The sequence below is a fragment of the Mercurialis annua genome, linkage group LG5 (assembly GCF_937616625.2).
Source record: "Mercurialis annua linkage group LG5, ddMerAnnu1.2, whole genome shotgun sequence".
NCBI classification, from domain to species: Eukaryota; Viridiplantae; Streptophyta; class Magnoliopsida; order Malpighiales; family Euphorbiaceae; genus Mercurialis; species Mercurialis annua.
Genome location: NC_065574.1, coordinates 2,054,189 through 2,075,463, shown reverse-complemented (window position 1 = coordinate 2,075,463; position 21,275 = coordinate 2,054,189). Strand labels below are relative to the sequence as shown.

Below are 21,275 nucleotides of genomic sequence, written 5' to 3'. Positions count from 1 at the left end.
CATCCTTAATTCCCATTTTTAAGAATAAAAAAGTTGTTGACAGTACTTGTTTAATTTGCCCTTTAGCAAAACAAACTCGGAATTCATTTCCAATTCATACTACAACCAGTTTATCTTGTTTTGATCTTATTCACATGGATATTTGGGGAGGTTACCACGTTCCTTGTTTGAATGGAGCTCGTTATTTCCTCACCATTGTGGATGATCACTCTAAATTTACTTGGATTTATCTTATGAAAAACAAAGCGGAGGCACGCCCTCTTATTATTCATTTTGTGCAACTTATTGAAAACCAATTTTCTAAACGTATAAAAATTGTCCGTAGTGATAATGGTCCCGAATTTAAATGTATTGATTTTTACTCTTCGAAAGGTATTTTACATCAAACTAGCTGTATTAATACACCTCAACAAAACGGTGTTGCCGAACGCAAACATCGCCATTTATTGAATGTAGCTCGCGCACTCCTTTTTCAATCGCACTTACCTAAGATTTTTTGGGGTGATGCCATTCTTACTGCTACCTATTTAATAAACCGTTTACCTAGTCGTCATTTACAAAACAAAACACCTTTTGAAAAACTTTTTCATAAACCACCTCTTTATACTCATTTACGTGTTTTTGGTTGTCGTTGTTTTGTATCTACACACCCTCTACGGCCGAGCAAATTCGATGCTCGTTCTGTTGAATGTGTTTTTATTGGGTACCCACCTGGTACTAAGGGTTATAAGGTTTACAATCTTGAAAACAAGAAAATTTTAATCTCTCGAGACATTATTTTTCATGAAAAAGAATTCCCATTTACAAATCAAAATTTTGACACCACACCCACCACCGACTTTCCTCTGCCAACTTCCCAACCCACCACGACCATTTATGATGATCTGCTGCCACTACCACACTCACCCATACAGCCTCCAATACCAACAGTTCCTACTACTACCCAACCACTCCAAACATACCAACGACGACCAACACAACCACCCCGACAACCGCCAATAACACCAGCCCCTACCACCACACAACTAGATCAAACAGATCCACTACCAACAGCGCCTACCACCACCATCCCTCGACGCATCTCTCGCAAAACCCAACCATCCAAACTTCTGCACGACTTTCATGTTGAGATTGCTCTACCTTCCCGTTCCTCGACCACATCGTCTTCCTCTCATCATATCGCCTCAGGTAAACCTTCTCCTCTAGCTCATGTATTATCTTACGATAAACTTTCTCATCCTTATAAACATTTTGTTTCTAACATTATGCTTGAGACGGAACCAAGAACTTTTACGCAGGCCAATCGTTCCCACATATGGAGGGACGCCATGGCTAAAGAACTTAAAGCCCTCGAGGACAACAAAACATGGAGTCTTGTTCCGCTACCACCCGACAAACATCCCATTGGTTGTAAATGGGTATACAAAATCAAATATAATCCCGACGGGTCTATCGAGCGACACAAGGCCCGACTTGTTGCCAAAGGATACAATCAAATTGAGGGCATAGACTATCGTGAGACTTTTGCTCCTGTGGCCAAATTAACAACTGTTCGTGTTCTTATAAGTATGGCTGTCATCCATGGTTGGCCTTTGCACCAACTTGACGTCAACAATGCCTTTCTCAATGGGGACTTAATGGAGGACGTCTATATGCGGCTGCCCCCAGGTTTCCATGGTAAAGGTGAGACTCGAGTATGCAAACTTCACAAATCCTTATACGGACTTAAACAAGCATCTCGTCAATGGTTCGTCAAACTCACCGGTGCCCTAACACAAGCCGGTTTTCATCACTCTTGGGCTGACTATTCCTTGTTTGTTCGGCAACATAAAGGTATGTTCACTGCTCTACTTATTTATGTTGATGATGTCATTATTACGGGGACTAACTTGCAGGTTATTGAAGATATCAAACTTTTTCTTGCATCCCAATTCAAGTTAAAAGACATGGGACCCCTCAAATATTTTCTTGGACTCGAAGTTGCTCGATCCAAAAACGGCATTGCCCTATGCCAACACAAATACGCTCTTGAGATACTCGATGACACCGGTTTTCTTGGAGCCAAACCGGCCACTGTTCCTCTAGACCAAAATTTGGCACTTGGAGCTGCCGATGGAAAGGCTCTTCCTGACCCTTCCATTTATCGACGATTAGTGGGTCGCCTTATTTACCTCACCATCACACGCCCAGACCTCGTCTACGCTGTGCACATCCTTAGTCAATTCATGGCTGCCCCACGACAGCCACACCTAGACGCTGCTCACCAAGTTCTCCGATACATCAAAGGGTCCCCGGGACAAGGTATTTTCTTACCCTCAACTGGTCGCCTTCACTTAACTGCCTATTGTGATGCAGATTGGGCACGATGTCGAGACACACGGAGATCTACTACTGGTTATATTATTTTTCTTGGAGGGGCTCCCATCTCATGGAAAACAAAGAAGCAGGACACTGTCTCGCGCTCTAGTGCGGAAGCTGAGTATCGCTCCATGGCATCTACCTGTTGTGAACTCACTTGGCTACGCACCCTTCTCAACGATCTTCAAGTTCCACATTCACAAGCTGCCACCTTATTTTGTGATAACAAGTCCGCAATACACATAGCTGCCAATCCCGTCTTCCATGAACGTACTAAACACATCGAAATTGATTGTCATATCGTCCGAGAATAAGTTCAACAAGGCCATATCCTGACCTCCCATGTTAGATCCAAGGAGCAGCCTGCTGACCTCTTTACCAAGCCTCTTGGTCCAAGTCTCTTCAAGTCACTCTTATCCAAGTTGAGTGTCATTAACATACACTCCACTTGAAGGGGGAGTATTGGAGTTATTCTAGCCTCTGATTAGTACGTTTCTTCCTAAAATGGTTATTATGTATTTCCTTAATACAAATATCTTCTTTCCTTGTGTAGTTGTTTAGGAAATAGCTAGTTTATAGGCTTAATCTTTTCCTTTTGTTCATTACCGTTGTAATTTCTCTTTATAAGGCTAATGCCTAATTCATTTTGCAATTAAGTTTTTACAGAAATATAATCAACCTTTTCAGGTTTCTTCAGTAGTGATATAGGATGACAATTTTGCTGTGGCTCAATAAGCTTAATCAATGTAAATAACAAAGACTTGACTTTTAAACTGTATAACATTTTTTTATTCTTAAATGAGCAATTTTCTTTAAGACTATCAGTTACATTCTCATATCGAGTCATCCTGTAATAAAGACTTAACATTTAAACTGTATAACATCTTTTACTGATCTACCATTGTCTTAATATCATTTATCTTTTATTAAGGATATCAGACAAATATTAATGGAAAAACGTAAAGTGCTGATATCTGAGAAAATTTATGTAAATGTTTTGTTGGACAAATGAAATATAGAATCATCGATTCTTAAATGAAGTGTATGGCAGAAAAGAAAAATATGTAGCAGCAAAACATAGTTAATTATAGGCCTAATTACTTAAAAAAAACCACCTTTTAATATTTTTTCGTCTATACCCTGATTTAGAAAAAAATTCATTTGTACCATTTTTTTGATTTTTCGTTTTCAACTGTACCCCAAAGCTTTAAATTAAACTTTTTTCATTTAGAAAAAAATATAAAATAGTCCTTAATTTTTTAGCCTATATTCTAATTAGATTTTAATATTATTAATAATACAAAAATATCTTCTTCTTTACAAAATTAAACTTATAATAATTATTTATTTTATATTAATTATCAATAACTTTTTCAAATTAAAAAACGTAAAAATAAATACCTGTTAATTAAAAAATTTACGTTAATTTTTTTTTTTTTTTTCGGATCTCATCCTCCTCCTTGCTTGAGAAGAGGAGATGCTGCTCCTCGCCTGAGGAGCAACAGCTCCGAGGAGCTGCTGCTCCTCCCTGAGAAGAGGAGCAGCAACTCCTCGCCTGAAATCCGGGAAAATTAAAAAAAAATTAAATTTTTTTTGACGTCGGATTTTTGAAGCGGATCCGTAAATCGAAAGAGTATAATAGTGGGTCCGAAGTTATTTAATAAAAAATTTAAAATGATTAATTTTTGGGATTTATTTGAATATTTTTAAAGTTTAAGAATTTGTTTGTATTTTTTCAAATAGAAAAAAGTATAATATAATCCTTCTATTTAATTGTGTTTAATATTTGCATCCTTTAATTAATTAAATTGTCAAAAAACTAAATTTTGGGGTACAATTGAAAACGAAAAATCAACAAAATGGTACAAATGAATTTTTTCCTATGTCATGGTATAAACGAAAAAACGTTATAGGCCTCTGTTCTGCTTGCTCTGCCGTGTTAAACAAGTGAGGAATGGAATGAAATATTTATGCCTGGATAAAAGTTAAAAAGATAAAAATAGGTTCTGATGCGTTTGATCATATATGTCGGAATCATTTGTGTCTCTCTAAATAGACACAGAAAATGAGTTATTTCCAGATATCATAGCGAAAATTGATTAAACTAAAACCACAATCATGCTTCAAATTTTCTGCTTGAACTAAATTTAATAAGGACCTGAAAAAATAATGAATTTGATGAAACATTTCATCTTAACCTTCTTCCAGTTCATGTATTCTTTGTAGTCTGCTCCATTCAAGAGTCAATAGTGGCCTGCATAAATATATTCATTCTTGCCTATAATCATCAATTGTGTCAATTAATTAATTTGTTAGAGTTACCAAAGTGATACGTTCATGAAGACCAATAGAGTCCTTTTGTGGTAAAAGTGTTTCATTTATAAAATTTCTGTTGAACAATATGAGCTTAGTGTTTGAAGTAATATATTTACATTGCATACGAAATTCCTATGGTACAAAACTGTTTGTGTTGTTAGTGTAGAACTCTATATATTCTCCTATTTATGCTCTGCTCAAGTTGGAAGTGGCATCTATGAAACTCTCTTCAGTGCAAGGAATCGTCAAACCACCCATGGGATGATCATACCCCAATTCTTCTTCTGCTTTATTTAGCAAATCTTGGAATGAAGGCTGGTTCAAGTACGATACTGGAACCAAGAACCTCTTCTTCTCTATCTCGCCAACGTACACTGCTAAGAAACCTCTCGGCACATCTGAAGATCTCGAAGTAGATTTCTTTGCAGACAAGAAAGAAGCACGAAGAACACTAGGCAAGCGTACTGCCATCGTTTCTTGGATAAATTATTATAAAATATGAGGGAATTGGATTTTCTTTTACAATGAAGGATAGTGTTTTAAGAGAATGTGAAGTTGTTTGTTTGAGCAAAAGAGAGTTTGGAGATAATATATAGAGATGGTGGAATCAGCGAAGGAAATGGTATCACATGCATCTGTCTGCTAATTAATCAACAAAATGGGGCATGTACAAAATTCATGTTGGAATTCAACTTAAAGATTGGAAAAGGACAGATGGAAAATCGATGCTGATATAGATGTTTTAAAGCTATAAATATAAGCGAGATACTGAATTAGGTATAACGATCCGTGAAACAAGTAATTAAGTAGATGATAATTGGATGAGGGACATAGCTTGTGTTATCTTCTGTGTAAAATCAATGAGACATGCCATGTGACTGTGGCAAATGATCAAGCAATGTAAGGTTGTTAAAGGATTCATATGATATTTGCTATATCTAATGCCCTACCATTCATAGCCCATTTGAGGTGGTTTTATTTAATTCAAATTGCACATAAATGGACACACCATCTTTACATTCATTTTGAGTCTAACGCTTGCATTACGCAGATGATTTTAGACAATTGTTTAAAAAATATAAATGTAGGGCATGGAGGGTATTGTAACCAGTAGACATAATATCATGTTTGCTGATTAGATAGAAGGCAGTATCACATGACCCTTAAATGGCTTATGTCCTAACCAAATTGTTTTTAACCACTCACTCAAACCTTCCATATACTTATTCATCATCTATATATATCTATACCTCTAGCAAACTCAACCATACACAGCAATACCATTCACTTAAAATTACAGAGCTAAACCTCTTAAGTCTTATCCGCAAAATTACAAAAATCATCATGGCTAGACATCTTGCATCTGTTTTCGCCAAACAAATTCTTCGCAGATCTACGAATAAAGCTTCCTCAACATCTTCAAATGTGCCAAAAGGTTGCATAGCGGTTTACATTGGAGAGACGGAGAAAAAGAGATTTGTAGTTCCAGTATCCTATCTTAACCAGCCTGCATTTCAAGATCTGCTGAGCAAAGCAGAAGAACAATTTGGTTTTAATCATCCGATGGGCGGTTTGACAATTCCCTGCACAGAAGAGACTTTCATTAATGTCACTTTTAGCTTGAGTAGATAGTATAATCTGAGATACTAAATTAATGTAGCAACTTAGAAAAACAATTTTGTTATGGCAGGACTGCCCAATTCGATGTAAATAATAAACATTGTATAACATTTTCTCTTTTCAAATGAGTTCTTTTGCATTTTGTGATTTGAAGCCCTGCAATTTTCTTGAGACAATCAGTTATATTCTTAAATTGAGTCTTCCACTATTAACAAATGCATTCTCGCACGAACGGTAATAAAGTTTGAACGTAACCTTCATAGCTAAATAATGTTAAGTGTGATGTTGAAAGAGAAACTTGAAAATCCGTTAGCTATTAATCAGAAAATGTGAATGCTGATTTCTGAGAAAATTCTTTAGCTATTTATTGGACAAATACAATTACAGAAATCATTAAAATATCAGTTCTTAAATAAAGAGTATGGCAGAAAAGAAATATTTGTAGCAGAAAAACAGAGTTAACTGCAGGCCTCTGTTTGCTGAGTATTCTGCCTTGTTAAACAAGTTATGAATGGAAGGAAAATTTTAATAATAAAGAAAAGTTAAAAATAAGTTACTTTTAGATACCACAGAGAAACTTGATCCAACTGTGATCTCAATCATGCTTAGAATTTCTTTTGGACCAAAAAGAACACAGAATTTAAAGAAAATACCAATTTTTTTGTCATTTAGGCCAATTCTTTTCACAGAATCATGCGGCATAGCTTATATATTTATTATGAGTTGCAAGCTGTGTTGGATGGAAACTTGTCAAGTCTTATATTTCATCATTTCGTTTCTGGGAATACTTTTAAAACTCCAAAACTCTATATCATATTTTTTATAAAAAATATTAAATTTCTTGTTTCCGCGCTATACAAGTTGCAAATTTTGTACGAAATCTTACACTCTCCCGTAAACCGATATATGTGTATCTGCAGAGTTTTTATCTTAAAACTAGGTCGATGCCCGCGCGTTGTGCGGGTAATTTTAATAATTTTAAAAATATTTTCTATATCATAATTTATATACATGATAAATTTCATAAGTTTTAAATATAATAAAAATTCTTCAATTTTCATTTAATACATAAATAAAAATTCGTCATATTTTATACCTTTTAAACGTAAATTAGAACTACTCATAAACTTTAAGGAAATTTCATTAAATTTTAACTAAAATTCATTAAATTTGATAACCAAAACAATAAAAAATTTAATAAGATTAAATTTTAATTACTTTTATTTAATTTCAAAAATATTTCATATTTCATATTTCATAACATGTAAATAATGATATTATAATTAAACATTTAAAATTTATAATCAATTTTTTTTATTAACGTACTATTTTTTTTAAATATAATTAAAAAAAATAAGAGATATGTCATATAAATGAATAAAAAAGACATTTGATGGAAAATAATTGTCAACCTTAAATCAATTCAATGAAAAACGTAAAATCTTTTATGTTAAATTGTTTTGATGAACCTCATAAAATTAACATTATCATTGAAATCATATAATTACGATTGTATGGTTCATGTCTAAAATATATATTCAATGGCATTCAATCCTCGTTTCTTTGAATTATTTAGCAAGTTAGGTCAAATGTCACTAAAATAAATTAAAATATAACAATTACAACAACCATACATATAAACTAAACAATTTCAAAAAGATAGACGATACTTACTCCAAGTGTACTTCATTATGAATGATTAAAAACTCTTTTATTATGGAAAAAAGTTGCATGAGACAATATCAAATATGAAAAAATAGAAAGAAATAGATATAAAAAAACTCTAAAAAACCATGTTTGTTTATAATTAAATATGTGTGTATGGATTTATATATATATACACTTATATATTTCAAGACAAAGAAGTTGTAATTAAGTGAAAAAATATGAAAAGTTAGATATTATACAAAACTTATTTTTAAAAATATGAAAAGTTAAAAAAAATTAATACATTTGGTTTCATAACCTATAAATGTTAATAATATTTAAAAATTCTTAATATTTTATAACTTATAAACATAAATAGAAACTCTTCAAATTTTATAACCATCACATTTATAAAATTCTATAACTTTAAATTTTAATTAACTAAATTTAGTTTTAAAATTTTTCATATTTTTAGCATATAATGAAATAAAAGTATTTTAGTTCTCTCATAATTTAATTTTTTAATTTTTATAATATTATTTTAAAATATGTAATATTCAAGAGGATGTATTTTTAAATTATGAAAAATAAAATATTTTTTATATAATTATATCTTAAAAATAAAAAAATTTAATGTAATTTAATTTAATTCAAATTTAGACTTATAGAATTTTATAAATTTGATGGCGATAAAATTTGAAGAGTTTCTTTTTTCATGTTTATAAGTTATAAAATCTTAAGAGTTTTTCTATGCTATTAATATTTATAAGTTATGAAGCAAATTTAATTATTGCAAGTTTTAACTTTTCATATTTTATAACTTAAAAAATATTAATTATTAGATTTTTTAATAAAATAATAAATTAATTTTAAATGAGTAATTGCCACATGGCAATTTGTAGTCGATCCACTTGTCAAAATTAATTTGGAGTTCAAGATTATATTATAGTATAGATATAGATTCTAGCCATGATATTTCTATTGCTTGGTAAATTGCCCAAGAAAATTATTGGAGAAAGGTAAATCTCTGCAGAATTTTGGTCTATCACATATCTGGCCACAGATGTTGGGACCAGTAAATTTGATGCTATAAAAAAACAATATTTCTTTCTCTCTCAACATAAATGGAAAACGTCGAGTCTTGAAGCCTACATTTGAATTTTAATGGATGCAAATGATCAAATAGTCAATATCTTCTGAAAATTGGAATTAATGGTATGTTCTAAGAAGGAAAAACAATGCTACCCACTTTCACATGCTCTTCACAAGGCCTTGTCTAGAAAAAATTTTAATTTGTTGCGAATTCATGTGCTATAGCGATAATTTTTTGTTATCTCTATTCATATTTTGGTGCTACCTAAGTTCTTGATTTTTCATAAACTACAGAAAATTCCAAGGTCTAGTTTTTTTTCTATCCATAAATTTCAAATGGGCCCATTTCATTGTTTGTCATTCACCTATAACTTGTTGAAAAATCTAACAAAAATACAGATTCAATCACTACCAAGTTTTAAATTTGAAGACAAAAGCATGTGGTAATGCAGCGTATTTGTCTCTTGGAAAACCCCACTCAAAGGCCTATATTTCACACACCAAATCAGCTATATATATGCAAAAATGTTAGTCCATAGCCAAATCAAAACTTGAACATAATTTTTTTTCAAACACATTGTTTGAAGATCGAAGCAATTTAAGAAAAAAATACTCAAAAACAAGATTATGGCTGTTCTTTCACGCAGCGTTATGCATGCAAGGTGGCTTCTTTGCAGATCAAGTTTGCTTGCAAGCCAAGAAACTTCTTCGGTTCCTAAAGGGTTCTTCGCGGTGTATGTTGGAGAGAGTAAAAAGAAGCGATTTGTAGTACCGATTTCAATCTTGAATCAGCCTTCGTTTCAAGATTTGTTGAGAAAGGCTGAGGAAGAATTTGGATTTAATCATCCGATGGGCGGTCTTACTCTTCCTTGCAGAGAAGAAATCTTCATTAACACTATTTCAAGGTTGAACTCAATTTAACAAATTAGCATCAACAATTTTGTGACATTTTTGTACATTGTTTACATGTAGTTAGATTTCAGATTGGGAGGTCAATGTTGATTTGTCCACCTGTACGAAAAATTAATAATAGAAAAGCTGAGCAACTAATAGTTCAATTTCAAAAATCTGATTCTTTTTACTTGTTACTGACTTTATATATAGCTATATTTCCAATAACTATCAACTTATTAACAAGAACTATTTGTTTCTACATTTCATATTTTAGAATAACAATGATAATAATCCATGGTGGTTGCTTAGTCCTCTTTCAAATATCAATTAATTTTATTGAGATATTAATTAAAATTATTTTATAAATTGAAGTTGTTTTCATCAAAATGAAAATTTACTAGAATAAATTTTTTGAGACTAGAATTGGTAGGGTGCGCCAGGCCTATGCTGTAGTGCAACGCATGGGCGACGCTCGAGAATCCCAGTGGCAAGCCACTGTGATGGACTCTCCCCTTAAAAAAATAAATTTAATATCGTGTGGGCCGATGACCCACATATCAGATATTAAACTGATAAGAACAGATACTACACTTGATCTTAGCCAAAAGGCCGAGAAAGGTATGCTTTGTACTGCCTCAAGTTTTTTGTTTTATAGCTTATGTTATTTGATTCATTGCTCCTGTACTCGATGTGGGAATATAAAGCAACTAACTAAGCCTGTTATTCTTTTTCAAAGCTGTTAGATTTTGATTCTCTTTTTGTTTAATTTCTATCGGATGTAACATTAATTATTTACCGTAAAACAAAGTTGGAACCATGTTTAACTTTCAGATTTTTTTTATCTTCTCTTGTAGTGTATAACTGTATATATATTAGCCGAAATTTCCGAAGTAAGTTTTATTTTTCTTTGAATCAGACACCTTTCATACTATGCCTCACTTATCCAGTTCCTGGAAAATAATCCATATATGCTTACTTGCGTCATGCGGGTTTTGTATTTGATGAGAAGACAGAAGTATACAAGTTATAGAACTCGAAATGCAATAAAATTCCTCATTTGAAAAGAAGAAAAATGATATTATTTAGTATTTACATTGATTTGGCCTATTGTGCCATGACAAAATTGTTTTTTTAAGATACTACATTTGTTTTGGCACCTCAATCGTACTATCTACTTAAGCTAGAAGTAACATTAATAAAAGTCTCTTCTCTGCAAGGAATTGTCAAGCCGCCCATTGGGTGATCAAATCCAAACTGTTCTTCCGCTTTGCTTAGAAGATCTTGAAATGCAGGCTGGTTAAGATATGACACTGGAACTACAAATCTCTTTCTCTCCATCTCTCCGATGTAAACTGCTAGGAAACCTTTCGGCACACTTGAGGATCTTGAGCAAGTTTTATCAGTAGATCTGCGAAGAATTTGCTTGGCGACAACTGCAGCAATATGTCTGGCCATGATGATTCTTTGGATGTAAATTTGTGGATAACGTTAATACTTAAAATGTTTAACTCTGTAATTTAATGAATGGTATTGCTGTGTATGGTTGAGTTTGCTAGAGGTATCAAAGTGTAGAGATATATATAGATGATAAGTAAGTATATGGAAGGTTTGAGTGAGTGGTTCTAAACAATTTGGTTAGGACTTAAGCCATTTAAAGGTCATGTGCTACTGCCTGCTAACTAAACAGCAAATATGATATTATGTCTACTGGTTATAATACCTCCGTGCCCTACAATTTTGACAAAAAGCAAACTGAAGGCTAGCAGAAGATTTGAAAATGATATGATAGATATGCCCCAGGCTGATCTTGAAACTAAGAACATGGTTAAGACAATTAATCCATGTAATTTAATTAAGCTTGTTTATTAGTTTTTGATTCTACAATGAGACATTGCCCATGGGTTCTAGTTATCTGGTGAACATAGCATAGGGGATATATATGAACCTCCACTGCCCTACATTGGTTGAATATTCACAAAGCAAGTCCATGTGAGCTCATCAAATCCTTTCCAATCTGCAACTTTTATCTACTCTTTGAAAGATGTTATTTATTTATATATATATATATATATATATATATATATATATCTAGAGTCATGAAACAATCAACAAAAGTCGGCATATTCTCTACAGATATAGTACTTTTCTTGAATTTTTTCTGCAATATAATAATCAGCAGACACATCATGGCTAGATATTTGACCGCCATTCTTGCCAAGCAAATTATGCATCGATCTACATCAGCAGCAAACAGAACAACCTCGAGATGTTCAAGTGTGCCGAAAGGTTTCTTGTCAGTTTATGTTGGTGAGATAGAGAAGAAACGATATGTAGTTCCCGTGTCCTATCTGAGAGAGCCTTCATTTCAAGATTTATTAAGTAAAGCAGAAGAGGAGTTTGGATTTAATCATCCAACGGGTGGTTTGACAATTCCTTGCACAGTAGATACTTTCATTAATCTCACTTCTAATTTATAATAGAATAGGCAATCTAACTAACCACAAGAAACAATTTTGTATAGATAGAAATCCTAGTCAATGAAAGTATTTCTTCGGCTAAATGAGAAGGATATTGTACAAAAATATTACTGAATTTTCTTCTACTTCTCACATCTCATTCTTGGATAAATGCCTATTTTTCATCGTCCCAATAAAATTTGTATTCGTTTTAATCTGAATCATGTTATTATTCTCTAAAACTAAAAGTAACGAGCCACTTAAAATTGAGCTCTGAAATCAAAGCTTAATCATTATTGCTCATAAATGTTTCAAAATTATTGCTTCAGTCCTAATTTTCCATCCATTTGCTGTTGGTCATGCAGCTCAGCAGGATCCTATTGTAAAATTTCCGCTGCTGCATATTCCTCTTCCCTATTATAAATATTACATTTCCAATTAATAATTTGGAAGCTGATAATGTTAAAATTTTGAATTTCAAACAAAACCAATAAGATCATTTGAACAAAACAGTTAGTTTGCATGTCATAGATGGAAATAAAGTCAGACATAAAGGTAAGGAATGTTTGCAAATTCAAAATGGCTTATATATTCATGATATGAATTCAAACAATCAATCTTTTCTTTTTTTCAATTTGACAATGGAAAAAATTACATAAAATCATTTGATTAATTCAAAGGACAGACTGAGAAAAAAATAATGTAAACATGGTGTGTTCATTGATGTCCCATTTGTATTAGCTAGTCTAACAGAACCTCAAATGGGCTATGGGTGATGGTAGGGTAAGAAACATAGCAGATATCCTATGAATCCTTAACAACCTTACATTTCTTCATCATTTGCCAAAATCACATGGCATGTCCCTGATCCAATATTTATCTACTTAACTACTCGTCTCAAGATCGATTTACCTAATCCAATCTCTCGCTTTAACATATATATCAGCACCGATTTTCCAGCTGTCTTTTTCCAATCTTTAAGTTGCCTTCCGACATGAATTTTGTAAATACCCCATTTTGTTGATTAGTTAGAAGACAGATGCATGTGATACCATCTTATTTCATTAATTTCAGCATCTCTATATATTTTCTCCAAATACTCTTCTGCTCAAACCAACAATTTCACATTCTCTTCAAACACTCCTTTCCAAGAAAAACATTCAATTCTCTCAAACATATTTATAATCATTCATCCAAGAAACAATGGCAGTAAGATTTCCTAGTGTTCTCCGTGCTTCTTTCTTGTCTACAAAGAAATCTCCTTCAAGATCTTTAGATGTGCCGAGAGGTTTCTTGGCTGTGTACGTCGGTGAGACAGAGAAGAAGCGGTTCTTGGTTCCAGTATCGTACTTGAACCGGCCTTCATTCCAAGATTTGCTCAATAAAGCAGAAGATGAATTTGGATATGATCATCCGATGGGTGGTCTAACGATTCCTTGCACAGAAGAGGATTTCATTGATGTCACTTCCAACTTGAGCAGAGCATAAATAAGAGAATATGTAGAGCTTTACACTGACTACAAACAGTTTTGTACCATATAGGAATTTCATATTCAATGTAAATATATAATCTCTTCGAACTATTTGTTACTAAAGTAAATATACAGATTCATAAGAATACTCACATTTTATGTTCTTAGCCACCAAATATATTTATTATATGCATATATGTTAGTTCAAAGTTCAAACATATTCAATTTAAAAAAAAAACAAGAAAATGGTTGTTCTTTAACCTAGTATTATGCCTTCAAAGCGGATTCTTTGCTTGCAACCCGAGAAACTTCGTCTGTCTCAAACTTGAATCAGCCTTTATTTCAAGAATTGTTAAGAAAGCCAAAGGAAGAATTTCGATATAAGTTCGTTGTTAAATTTTGTTTTGGCAAGTAACACTGTAACAACACTGATTTACATTTTCAAACTGGCCTTTCCAAATTTTTAAGAGCCTCCTCCATAGCTTCATCATTTTTATTGTTGTAGGGCACACTGTCTTTCAATAATCATTTTCAAAATATCTGCAGAATCCAAGGAAATGATTATTAACCACTGAGCTGAGATTTTAGTGGATTTCATCAAAAATACACCTTCATAGTACATGGCCTATAAATAACACATAATTAGTCTAAAACAATTACTTCAAGTAAAATAATGAAGATTTGCTTTAGATGTTTATAAATTATTAATTAGTAATTAGTAAACAAAGCAAATTGTTGAGTAATTATTAAACTGGAATTGGAAGGGTGCGCCAGGCCTATGCAGTAGTGCAACGCATGGGCGACGCTTGAGAATCCCAATAGCAAGCTACTGTGACGGACTCTCTCCTTGAAAAAATAAATTTAATATCGTGTGGGCCAATGACCCACATATCAGATATTAAACTGATAAGAACAGATACTACACTTGATCTTAGCCAAAAGGCCGAGAAAGGTATGCTTTCAATCTCCTCAACTTTCTCATTTTATAGTACACGTTATTTTGATTCCTTCCTCTTGTATTCGATGTGGGAATTTACAAAAACCTACCTAAGCTTAAGCTCAATTTCTTTAATTTTAATTCTGTTTTGGTTTAATTTCTATAGGTTTTGACATTTATTATTTACACTAAAACAAGCTGAAACTGTGTGGTTTCTAACTTCTCAATTTTTAAATCTTTTTCTAGCCTTCAATTTGTTTGAGGACATATAATTGTAGGGCATGGAGGTATTCTAACCAGTAGACATAATATCATATTTGCTGATTAGTTAGAAGACAATGCCACATGACCCTTAAATAACAAAAAAGAGTCACCGAATTCTTACTGATATAGTACTTCCCTTGAATTTCCTTTCTGCAAAATACTAATCATCAGAAACACCATGGCTAGATATTTGTCTGCCCTTCTTGCGAAGCAAATTCTGCGTCGATCTACATCAGCTGCAAACAGAACAACCTCAGGATGTTCAAGTGTGCCTAAAGGTTTCTTGGCAGTTTATGTGGGCGAGACAGAGAAGAAGCGATATTTAGTTCCTGTATCCTATCTGAGAGAGCCTTTGTTTCAAGATTTGTTAAGTAAAGCTGAAGAGGAATTTGGTTTCGATCATCCAATGGGTGGCTTGACAATTCCTTGTACGGAGGATACTTTTGTTGATTTCACTTATAACTAGTGCAGAACCTAAGAAAATATGGCTGTAGACTAAACTAATTAAACACATAAAACAATTTTGTATGATAAAAACTTAATGTTCAATGTAAATAGTTTTACTTTTTAGCTTTTCAAATGAGAGATGTTTATATTCTTGTCTCCTTTTTTTTATTTATTATTGATCAATAACTAAATGCCATATTACAAAATCTATTTCATATTTAGTCATCATTGTATAATTAAGCATAACAAACAAAGGACTAGAAATTCTGCATTCTGCAATTGTTTAATTCAGAAAAACCATAAGTTATTAGCCACTTAAATTTTGCCAGAGACTTGGCTTGTTTATATAGTTCATTGTCTGTATAATTTTTATGTGATCAATCAAGTGAAAACATATGTGATCAAGCAAATTATAGGATGTTCAGAATAATTTCAAGTTTCTTGTTTCAGTCACAAGTTACCTTCTATTAGTCTTGTAAATGTCAATGACCAGAACTCAATGGTTGTTCACTATATAATCAAACTTTGAGGATGAGCCAATTTAATTATCGAAATAATTATCAAAAATAACTTTCCTAATTCAAGAGTTAGAACCAAAACCTGTGTGAACATGGTGTGTGTTCATTTTTGTTCTATTTTTATCTTTAGCTAGCAGCTCCTTAAATGAGTTATGGGTGTCATGCATAGCATAAATCTTAATAATTTCTTGATAATTAGCCATAAGTACATGTCCATTAGTTGCTAATATTTATAGGTTTAATCTCTATTTTCAGTTTCCAGCTTTCCTTTTCCATGATATTGTTGATTTTCAACATGAAATTTTTATACAGCAGATTAGAGGCCTGCAATGACCTCTGTTTTGCTGCTGAGAGTTTTTTCGTTTCAGAACTCGAATCAAAGCACAGCATAAAAGTACAAGTAACAAAAGATCAACCTATTTTGACTATAGATTTTAGTTAGTTCAAGTTTCTATTTTGATGTTTTGGTCATTCATATTTCATAGAATTAGTAATAACCAATAATTCGCAGTACATACATAACTTCCTGCAAATCGTACATAGTGTTCTAATAAATGACGCTTCTTCATTTTTTATGTGCAGTTACAAACACAGTCTTGTTGTTGCCACCCTGTGTAACTGTTAATAAATTGTAAAATTGTCTTGAGAAACTTTCAGGGCATTAATTCACAAATTGCAATAATTTTCGTCATTTGGCAAGAAAAAATCTTATACTGTATAAAAAGAAGTATTTCGTATTTACATTGGTTTGGCCTGTTCTACCATAACAAAATTGTTTTTTTACGACACTATACTATTCGGTGTGTTGATCTTTACTGTCTACTCAATCTAGAAGTGACGTTAATGAAAGTCTCTTCTCTGCAGGGAATTGTCAAACCTCCCATTGGATGATCAAAACCAAACTGCTCTTCTGCTTTACGTAACAGATCTTGAAATGCAGGCTCGTTAAGATAGGACACTGGAACTATAAATCTCTTTTGCTCTGTCTCTCCAATGTAAACTGTTAGGCAACCTTTTGGCACATTCGAAGATGCCGAGTGAGCTTTGTTTGCAGATCTGCGAAGAATTTGCTTGGCGAGAACAGCAGCAAAATGTCTGGCCATACTGATTTCTTTGGATGTAGCTTTGTGAATAACGTGGAGTAGTTTAAGTGAAAGGTATTGCTGTGTATGGTTGAGTTTGCTAGAGATATAAAAGTGTAGAGATATATATAGATGATGAGTAAGTATATGGAAGATTTGAGTGAGTGGTCAAGATTAATCTTGGTTAGGACATAAGCCATGTAAGTGTCATGTGACATTGTCTTCAAACAATCAGAAAATAAGGTATTATGTCTACTGGTTATAATACCTTCATGCCCTACCTTTTCGTCTATAATCAAATTGAAGGGCAGCAAAAGATTTGAAAATAATATGATTGGTGATCTTGATATTGAACATGGTTGAGACAATTAATCCCTTGGTGGTCATGCAAGGGTTAGACTCAAAACCAATTAATGTAAAGATGGTGTGTCCATTTATGTCCCATTTGTATTAGCTAGAACAACCTCAAATGTCATATGAATCCTTAACAGCCTTACATTTCTTCATCTTTTGCAAGTCACATGGCATTGTCTCATTGATTTTACAGAGCAAATAACACAAGCTATGTCCCTAATCCAATACTTATCTACTTAATTACTTGTCTCATGGATCGACGTACCTAATCCAATTAATCGCTCGCTTATATTTATAGCTTTAACATCTATATCGCCACCGATTTTCCAGCTGTCTTTTTCCAATCTTTAACATGAGTTTTGTAAATACCCCATTTTGTTGATTATTTAGAAGACAATGCATGTGATACCATCTTTTTCATTAAATTCACTATCTCTATATAATATCACCAAACTCTCTTCTGCTCAAACCAACAACTTCACAACTATCCTTGCCAAGAAAAACATTCAATTCCTTCCAAAATATTTATAATCATCCATACAAGAAACAATGGCAGTACGATTTCCTAGTGTTCTCCGTGCTTCTTTCCTGTCTGCTAAGAAATCTTCTTCAAGATCTTTAGATGTACCTAGAGGTTTCTTAGCTGTGTACATCGGCGAGACGGAGAAGAAGCGGTTCTTGGTTCCAGTATCGTACTTGAACCAGCCTTCATTTCAAGATTTGCTAAATAAAGCTGAAGAAGAATTCGGGTTTGATCATCCAATGGGTGGTTTGACGATCCCTTGCACAGAAGAGAGTTTCATTCATGTCACTTCCAACTTCAGCAGAGCATAAATAAGAGAATATAGAGCTTTACACTAACCAAGCGACACAATTTTGTATTGCATGAATTTCATGTACTTCTTGTAAATACTTCTTTTAACAAATGAAACAGATACAATTTTTTCCTATACAGATCAGTTCTTTGAATTTTATTTTGTCAGTTTTCAGTTACCTGTCTCTAACAACACTAACAAACAATTGTACTATAACTGACACTGTGACACATATAGAAGTTGTCTTGTTCTTCGTTAATAGCAAGGGCATAAAGAGGGATGGATCTATAATTTAATTTACTAGGAAAGATCAAATATTTGTGCTCATTTGATTTTCTGGGTTCAGTAACAATCTCAGGGGCAAGCATTTGAGGTGAAGTTGAAAAGGAGGGAGTGATAATCCATGAAAATCGATTACGGGGTATCTCTTTCCGGAAGGCCGCCGTTTTTGAATGGTACGGACTACACAGACTATATGTATTGGAAGATAAAGATGAGAGTTTTCGTCGAAGCAATGGATTTGGAAATGTGGATGTTGATCCAGAATGGGCCACCCAATCTTCCGACGCAGCCGGCATTGGAGATTGATGAGAGGCTGATTCAATTGGAGAAACGGGCTATGCATGTCTTATACTGTGCTCTAGACGACAATGCAGTCGCTAGTGTCTTTGGATGCGACTCTGCCAAGGCGATATGGGATAAGCTTGAGCTTATTCATGAAGGAAACGCTCGAGCCAAAGAAATGAAGATTAGTATGCTAGAAGAGGATTATGAGCAGTTTAAGATGGTTCCTTATGAGTCCATAAATGAAATGTTTACTAGGTTTTTGCATATCATAAATGCCTTGAACTCTCTCGAGAAGACATATTCTGATGCTGCTCTTGTGAGTAAATTTCTCAGGTCGCTTTCCAAGTCTTGGAAGCCAAAAGTTACACGAATTCGAGAGACGAAGGATCTTAGTAGGACGAGCATTCATGAGCTGGTTGGTTTCTTAATGGCAGAAGAGATGTGGATGAAAAGGGAAGAAAAGGAGGGACAGGTCTCCTAATTTATTTTTTCTTTTGTAATCTAATTAGGACTAATGCACATGCTGTCATGTAAATCTGATCTTTCTTGGATCCCATACTTTGGTGTGAAAAAGGTGCAATAATATGCTCTATCTACGTTTCGATGTTTTGTTTCCACTTTCGATGGAATGTGAAATCTAAAAGTTCAAAACTCTATATTTACAACTAATTCTTATAAACAATGTCACTTCACAATTTTAAATGTTGCTTCGCAATTTTAAATGCTATGCTTAACACTCCCTCTCAGCTAGCTTTTGCACAGAAACTTATTCACTACTATGTTCCATATTTCGTTTCCATTTCCGAAAATATTTCTAATCAACCAAGAATGATGGCAGTACGTATTCTCCGCACTTCTGTTTTGGGTGCAAAGAAATATACTTTTGACATCTTTTAGTCAATGATAAAAATAAACAGAACAGAATCAAAATTCAGGAAATTGAGCTTCGAATAACAACTAGCAGTAAGGCAATTTTATGTAAAATCAAGATTCTCTGTTTCAATGTTGTTGCAGATCAAATCACATTCGATCTAACTAAACTAAACTAAACTAAATGCTGTAATTATGCACAAAAAGTAATCTCCTATAAGCATGTAACTCAAAAAGATAGTTTTTCCAATCCAATGATGTTTATGAAAATTCATCTAATAGTAAACAGCAGTTTTTGAAGTTCTGATGACAATCTGACAACCCTTTTCATTCACGAGGAAAATGAGTTTCATCCAAATCAAAATCGACGGGTTGTATTTCTCCCACGCCCTGTCCCGGAGACAGTGTATCAATTTCAGGATTGAAATAGTCACTCATCTTATCGTAACAGGCTTCTAATTCTTCCCTATTCTGAAAAAAATGCATAAATGTCAGAGTCGTGCAGATATATATGAAATACAGTAACTCAAAATGAATGCAATATTTATATAAGTAGTTCATACCAGTTGGAGATCTTTGATTGTAAACCTTTCCATACATTCAGAACACTTTGCAGCGTCGATTGCTTTAACGGTCATAAGAACAGCTGATGCTGCTACCGATGAAGGCCTGAATTGTAGACATTTTATGTCTGCAATAGTTTAACTATTTCATCAGAATAAGTTCACATATATTCAACACGACTTGATCGGATGCTCAATTATTAATATACCTTCGTGCGATTGATATATCCGCTGAGTAACATCCGACTTGAACTTCGGTCCTCGTTCATCTGCTATAGAACTGAAGCTCGGCACATAGAATAGAGCATTTACAGCACTTACGCAATCCTCCAGCGGACCAATTCTATCGAGAATCAGACTCTCAACAGTCTCAACATCTTTTTCATCAATCTCCATATAAGGTTCCTGTTTCTGTTTAGACAAAAAATACTCATGATGCTATAAGAAATACAGACTCACCATAAGAAATGAAAAATGGCATACGTACCAGATTTATTATCTTGTCGATGGAATCATCACTCATCTTCAGACCAATAAACAGGCAACTCATTGCGAGTATCTTAACGCGATAACCAACATCTCTCTCCCCTAATGTCTAAACCAATTGAGAAATTCAGGTCAGTACAGTGATTAAGCAGACACATAATTAGCACAGAAGTTGTAAAATTTACCGGCAATGTATGGGTTGAAGTGAATCTATCGAAGATGTGTTGGGCGGCACAGCGGAAATTCAATTAATTATGCTAGTGAATAACGTATTGTGCTAAATAACTATACCGGAAAAATTCCCAGGAAAGATTGGAGGGTCACGAGCGGACCACTTAAGTACCAACCTCCTAGACAGAATTCAACACGATATAACTAACTTCACAATAGGGAATTCCAACTAGCCTAATCGTTAGCGTCGAAAATAAAATTATGGACGGCAGAAACAAAATAAATGACACCGAGAATTTTTAACGTGGTTCACCCAAATTGCTGGATTACGTCCACGGGACAAAGT

At 33.4% G+C, this 21,275-nt stretch overlaps 10 protein-coding genes and 2 non-coding genes across 12 annotated transcripts; 6 read left to right on the top strand and 6 right to left on the bottom strand.

Annotated features, from left to right (window-relative positions):
* Positions 1 to 4,765: 4,765 nt before the first annotated feature.
* LOC126681564 (auxin-responsive protein SAUR21-like) lies at positions 4,766 to 5,372 on the bottom strand. Its single transcript, XM_050377113.2, has one exon. It carries the CDS (start codon positions 5,143 to 5,145, stop codon positions 4,861 to 4,863), a length of 285 nt encoding a protein of 94 aa, XP_050233070.1. The 5' UTR covers positions 5,146 to 5,372; the 3' UTR covers positions 4,766 to 4,860.
* Positions 5,373 to 5,803: 431 nt separating this feature from the next.
* On the top strand, positions 5,804 to 6,422 carry LOC126681545 (auxin-responsive protein SAUR20-like). Its single transcript, XM_050377095.2, has one exon. It carries the CDS (start codon positions 5,842 to 5,844, stop codon positions 6,304 to 6,306), a length of 465 nt encoding a protein of 154 aa, XP_050233052.1. The 5' UTR covers positions 5,804 to 5,841; the 3' UTR covers positions 6,307 to 6,422.
* A 3,040-nt stretch (positions 6,423 to 9,462) lies between these two features.
* Positions 9,463 to 10,100, top strand: LOC126681546 (auxin-responsive protein SAUR21-like). Its single transcript, XM_050377096.2, has one exon. It carries the CDS (start codon positions 9,661 to 9,663, stop codon positions 9,952 to 9,954), a length of 294 nt encoding a protein of 97 aa, XP_050233053.1. The 5' UTR covers positions 9,463 to 9,660; the 3' UTR covers positions 9,955 to 10,100.
* A 253-nt stretch (positions 10,101 to 10,353) lies between these two features.
* On the bottom strand, positions 10,354 to 10,549 carry LOC126685169 (U2 spliceosomal RNA). The gene has a single exon (XR_007643284.1). It is a non-coding gene; the product is annotated as a U2 spliceosomal RNA (small nuclear RNA).
* Positions 10,550 to 10,983: 434 nt separating this feature from the next.
* LOC126681553 (auxin-responsive protein SAUR21-like) lies at positions 10,984 to 11,559 on the bottom strand. The gene has a single exon (XM_050377102.2). It carries the CDS (start codon positions 11,380 to 11,382, stop codon positions 11,095 to 11,097), a length of 288 nt encoding a protein of 95 aa, XP_050233059.1. The 5' UTR covers positions 11,383 to 11,559; the 3' UTR covers positions 10,984 to 11,094.
* Positions 11,560 to 12,020: 461 nt separating this feature from the next.
* Positions 12,021 to 12,569, top strand: LOC126681549 (auxin-responsive protein SAUR21-like). The gene has a single exon (XM_050377099.2). It carries the CDS (start codon positions 12,024 to 12,026, stop codon positions 12,402 to 12,404), a length of 381 nt encoding a protein of 126 aa, XP_050233056.2. The 5' UTR covers positions 12,021 to 12,023; the 3' UTR covers positions 12,405 to 12,569.
* A 507-nt stretch (positions 12,570 to 13,076) lies between these two features.
* On the top strand, positions 13,077 to 14,009 carry LOC126681563 (auxin-responsive protein SAUR21-like). Its single transcript, XM_050377112.2, has one exon. It carries the CDS (start codon positions 13,587 to 13,589, stop codon positions 13,869 to 13,871), a length of 285 nt encoding a protein of 94 aa, XP_050233069.1. The 5' UTR covers positions 13,077 to 13,586; the 3' UTR covers positions 13,872 to 14,009.
* A 606-nt stretch (positions 14,010 to 14,615) lies between these two features.
* Positions 14,616 to 14,811, bottom strand: LOC126685168 (U2 spliceosomal RNA). The gene has a single exon (XR_007643283.1). It is a non-coding gene; the product is annotated as a U2 spliceosomal RNA (small nuclear RNA).
* A 2-nt stretch (positions 14,812 to 14,813) lies between these two features.
* Positions 14,814 to 15,659, top strand: LOC126681557 (auxin-responsive protein SAUR21-like). Its single transcript, XM_050377107.2, has one exon. It carries the CDS (start codon positions 15,235 to 15,237, stop codon positions 15,520 to 15,522), a length of 288 nt encoding a protein of 95 aa, XP_050233064.1. The 5' UTR covers positions 14,814 to 15,234; the 3' UTR covers positions 15,523 to 15,659.
* A 907-nt stretch (positions 15,660 to 16,566) lies between these two features.
* LOC126681547 (auxin-responsive protein SAUR23-like) lies at positions 16,567 to 17,796 on the bottom strand. Its single transcript, XM_050377097.2, has one exon. It carries the CDS (start codon positions 17,122 to 17,124, stop codon positions 16,834 to 16,836), a length of 291 nt encoding a protein of 96 aa, XP_050233054.1. The 5' UTR covers positions 17,125 to 17,796; the 3' UTR covers positions 16,567 to 16,833.
* A 109-nt stretch (positions 17,797 to 17,905) lies between these two features.
* On the top strand, positions 17,906 to 18,419 carry LOC126681566 (auxin-responsive protein SAUR20-like). The gene has a single exon (XM_050377116.2). The coding sequence runs from the start codon at positions 18,007 to 18,009 to the stop codon at positions 18,289 to 18,291; it is 285 nt and encodes a 94-aa protein (XP_050233073.1). The 5' UTR covers positions 17,906 to 18,006; the 3' UTR covers positions 18,292 to 18,419.
* Positions 18,420 to 19,797: 1,378 nt separating this feature from the next.
* LOC126681538 (uncharacterized) lies at positions 19,798 to 20,975 on the bottom strand. The gene is made up of 5 exons (XM_050377086.2): positions 20,944 to 20,975; positions 20,760 to 20,867; positions 20,482 to 20,683; positions 20,273 to 20,400; positions 19,798 to 20,180 (listed from the first exon to the last, which is right to left on the bottom strand). Exons 2-5 carry the CDS (start codon positions 20,820 to 20,822, stop codon positions 20,037 to 20,039), a joined length of 537 nt encoding a protein of 178 aa, XP_050233043.2. The 5' UTR covers positions 20,823 to 20,867; positions 20,944 to 20,975; the 3' UTR covers positions 19,798 to 20,036.
* Between the last annotated feature and the right edge of the window lie 300 nt (positions 20,976 to 21,275).